This window comes from Vicia villosa, unplaced genomic scaffold, assembly GCF_029867415.1.
Source record: "Vicia villosa cultivar HV-30 ecotype Madison, WI unplaced genomic scaffold, Vvil1.0 ctg.001211F_1_1_2_unsc, whole genome shotgun sequence".
In the NCBI taxonomy this organism is placed as follows: Eukaryota; Viridiplantae; Streptophyta; class Magnoliopsida; order Fabales; family Fabaceae; genus Vicia; species Vicia villosa.
In genome coordinates, this window is record NW_026705537.1 from 45,979 (window position 1) to 50,001 (window position 4,023).

The 4,023-nt window shown below is 33.7% G+C and overlaps 1 protein-coding gene across 1 annotated transcript; it reads left to right on the forward strand.

Moving 5' to 3' along the window:
* The first annotated feature begins 1,188 nt into the window (after positions 1 to 1,188).
* Positions 1,189 to 4,017, forward strand: LOC131634041 (probable serine/threonine protein phosphatase 2A regulatory subunit B''delta). The gene is made up of 4 exons (XM_058904723.1): positions 1,189 to 1,752; positions 2,497 to 2,736; positions 3,305 to 3,410; positions 3,686 to 4,017. Exons 1-4 carry the CDS (start codon positions 1,603 to 1,605, stop codon positions 3,784 to 3,786), a joined length of 597 nt encoding a protein of 198 aa, XP_058760706.1. The 5' UTR covers positions 1,189 to 1,602; the 3' UTR covers positions 3,787 to 4,017.
* Positions 4,018 to 4,023: the final 6 nt, after the last annotated feature.

A 4,023-nucleotide genomic window follows, 5' to 3' on the forward strand; every position in this document is an offset into this window, starting at 1 on the left:
ATACAACATTGAAATATTTCTTCTTCACATCCTTGTGAATGACTCTATGAGCATTAATTGCATTATCATCAAGCCCAATGACGTCATTATTGACTACTTCTAGAGTTACATGGAAACCGAACAAAGGTTGCATCTATTTTCTCCACCATATCTAATTTTTACCGTCAAGAATTGGAAGAGATTTTGAAATACCATTTATACCATTCATCTCCGCAGTAGCTATGATTCACGATTCTTGAAAACACGATGACCAACGTGAAGTTCCTGAAAACACGATCAAGAAACGAACAAAAAATTCTAGATACCACTTTGTTAGTGCATGAAGCAATTTGAGTGAGAGAGAGAAATGTTGAAAGTAAAATTTATAATATATATATATATATATATATATATATATATATATATATATATATATATATATATATATATATATATATATATATATATATATATATATATATATATGGAGCATATCAAGTGATAACATTTTTAAATGAGAGATGAGAGGAAGACATATCAATCATTGGATTCATCAAGAGAGAGAAATTAATAGCCTCATTAATGTATTAACATTCTCTCTTGATGAATCCAATGGTTAATATTTCTTTCTCTCATCTCTCATTTAAAAAATACTCTCATCTCTCATTTAAAAAATGCTCTCTCTTGATGTAGGAGAGAAAAAAAAAGATTCACTCATAATTTCCACCATTTATTTTAAAATCCAATGGCTCAGATTCATTCTCACATTCTCATATAACACTTTCAAACTAAATAATTAATTTAGACTTGGACTTATGTTACACAATTTGAATTATACTCTCATGTAAAAGTATTAAATGCTCGTCTAATAGAAAACTCAACATCCTTTTTATTTGAACAAAATAACGATGGAATCAACAATAGAGTTTTTAAAATAGGTGAAAAATAAATGTCTATAATAATCAAAATTTTAATGACATTTTAATTAATTTTTACAAATATTTTATGATTTTCTTAAATTAGAAAAGGAAAATAAATTTAATTTAATTCTTACAAATATTCATAATTTTCTTAAATTAGAAAAGGAAAAAATAAATTCTGTCCCTTTTCTTAATTAATTTTGTAAGACTAAATATTCATACTTATAACAAAAGTGGATTATTAGATATGTACAAATATAACAAAATGGAAAATTATGATAACAAATTTTTGTATTATCCATTAAACTCGAACACTTTAAAAAACACACAAGTCTCTTTTTCTTCGATCTCAATCATTTCTTTCTTCTCCCTCCAAAATCGTGTGGATCTCTTAATAATTTTCTCTCTTTCAATCGTTTACATATCCATCCTCAGATCACTGCCACACTATGTATCAATTTATTATTCTTAATCTCAGAAAGATCTAGGGTTCCGTGCTGAATCTGCAGCTCCAAATCTGAATATCGCTACCGCATTTGTTTTGTTCCGTTTTGATTACGCGGTTTCGATTCGAATGCGTTGAAATTCACTCGTTTCGGTGTTGGAAAAAGGAAACAAATCGAATTCAGGATTCGTTTTGAGTTTTGTGCTTTTTTTGGGATTTGGTTTTTGAATGAGAGATACGATAACGGAATTGGTTTAGATGAGTATGGAGGTGGTTACTGATGTGGCGTCATTGGACGTCGAATTGTTGCAGCTTCCTGAGTTTTCCACTTTGGCTCTCAAAAGTAATCTCAATTTTGTGGAGAAGCTGTTCGAACAGTGGTTGTCGCTTCCTGAAAGTAATCGATTGGTAATGCTTTATTCAATTTTGAAATTTGCACGTCGTTGCGTTGAGTTGCGTATTTGTTTTATTCGTTTGATTTTTTCGCATGCGTGTGCATGAAGAATGGATTGATCTGAAATTGCTGGTGGGGATGAAAAGGGGTGAGATAGTAATTGTGGTTATCAAGCAATGATGTTACATTAAAATTTAACTAATTGACATGATAGCAATGGGAGTGATAAGATAATCTGGTGGTTTGGGGGAGGGGTTTACCAATAGGGGTGATAAGGGTGTCATGGTTGGATTCTCTCCAATAACAGTTATCATTATTATTTTTTTGATTGAATGGTAATATCAATGGGGAATGCTGTTTCGACTACGGGTCAAAATTTTGTAATTGGATACCAGAGGTTTTTATAGCGATTGACAATCTTTATGAGAATTATGACTTCGATGCAAGTCTGCTTTTATTCTCAGCATATTAAGTAGTAATCGGTTTCATTTGTTATAGTTTTTACTCTTTTGAGGATTGCCGCTGCCAATTCTTGTAAATCCTGCCTACTCCGGAGTCATGTAAATTAGTGAGCTCCTGGGGATAGTACTTGAAATGTAATGCTGGGTTACAATGCCATACCATTTTTTTTTTTGGTTTTCATAAATGTTTTAAGTTGTTCTTCTGCCTTTTTACACTGCACTCTTCTTGGATGCTCTAAAAAATATTGCACATGTATTTGGGGTCCTGTTTTAATGCCTCCCTTGTTAAATGTGTAGGTGACATCATTGCTCAATGATGCTAAGTCAGGTGCTCCTTTGAATGTTCCCGGGAGTTGCTCTAGCCCAAATGCTGCAAGTAATTCTTTGCCTTCCATGTTTCCTGCTGGCACTGCTCCGCCTCTTTCACCAAGAAGTTCATCAGGTTCCCCTCGCGTTGTGAAACAGAGAGCCGGCCCTTCTAATTTGGGTTCTCCTTTGAAAGTTGTCAGTGAGCCAATTAAAGAAGTGATACCTCAGGTTCAACATATCTGATATACTTTTTTTTTTTTTACATATAGTAAACTTTATTAGGAAAAAGGGAGGGACAGCTTAAAAGTTAATGAGAATGACATATCCTCCAAACAAGAAAAAGAAAAATACATCAGTGAGGAAGGAAACAATTGCAGCAAAGTTGACCAATCTCATTGCACATATGATATGGAAACAATAGTCATTTGCACAATGCCAAAGCAAGGCCATATAGAATCTTGTCCAATATACTTCTAGCAAGTTGAGTGACAGATTTGTATGTGCAAGCATTTTGCACCTTAACCAATGAATCTAAGTTGAAAGACATCCAATACCCGCCAACACCCGATAAACTTGTCCCAAATAATTTCTATAATCTTTTCAAGGACTACTGTCCAGTTCTCTTGGTGCTTTATTCAGTGGCACTTTTCTCTCATACGCGTGTCTGTCCCCTGCCCCCTCTCTATTCCTGTTATGTTATGTTATGTTATGCTTACAACATCAATGTTTGCCCTCCCCCTCTCTATTGCTATTATGTTATGTTATGCTTACAACATCAATGTTTGCCTACTTGCAGTTTTTCTTTCAACATGGACGGCCACCTCCTAATGATCTAAAAGAACAATGCGTCTTTAGAACCGATCAATTATTCCATGATCACTTGGATGGACTGCAGGTGCATGGTGAGATATCTCACATATAACTAGCTTATAGCCTGAAGAGCCAGTTTGTTGCAATTGGGGATAGATGATTTTAAATAAGTTTCATATTATAGATTCCTAAATAATCAAGAAAAAGTATTCTAAATAAGTTAAGAATTACACATTCTCCCTCTTTAAGTTGAGTAACAAAGACTGATTTTAGATGCTGCTGAAGTGAAAAAGTGATGACATGTATAAAATTCACTTTCTAATCTACCGGTTCTGAGAATTGTTTACTTGTTTCCTTGGTATGTCAGAGTTCAAATCAATTACCAAAGAAGTATGCAAGCTGCCATCATTTTTTTCTACTGTTCTTTTCAAAAAAATTGACAACGGAGCCGGTGTTGTGACAAGGTGAGTGCTTTATTTTTTTGGGCACAACTCTTAACACTTTTGTATCATGGATGGTGATTCTTGTTTGGCTGTTAGACTCTTCTCTGTTTCCAGATGCTGGAGTAGCGTCACAATTTTTTTGAATCATTCAGGAAAACTATTTCTCAACTGAGCTCCGAGTCTTGATTATTGCAGTATTTATTTTTCTAAAAGGATGATTTTGGACTTTCTTTCACCACTGATTCAAATGGAAACTTGTGCC

What these genes read in the sequence shown, in the direction of transcription:
- LOC131634041 (XM_058904723.1), top strand. Translation starts at nt 1,603, where the DNA reads ATGAGTATGGAGGTGGTTACTGATGTGGCGTCATTGGACGTCGAATTG. An exon ending in TTAAAGAAGTGATACCTCAG is followed by an intron (nt 2,737 to 3,304) that starts GTTCAACATATC and finishes GCCTACTTGCAG; the next exon opens with TTTTTCTTTCAACATGGACG. An exon ending in GGATGGACTGCAGGTGCATG is followed by an intron (nt 3,411 to 3,685) that starts GTGAGATATCTC and finishes TTGGTATGTCAG; the next exon opens with AGTTCAAATCAATTACCAAA.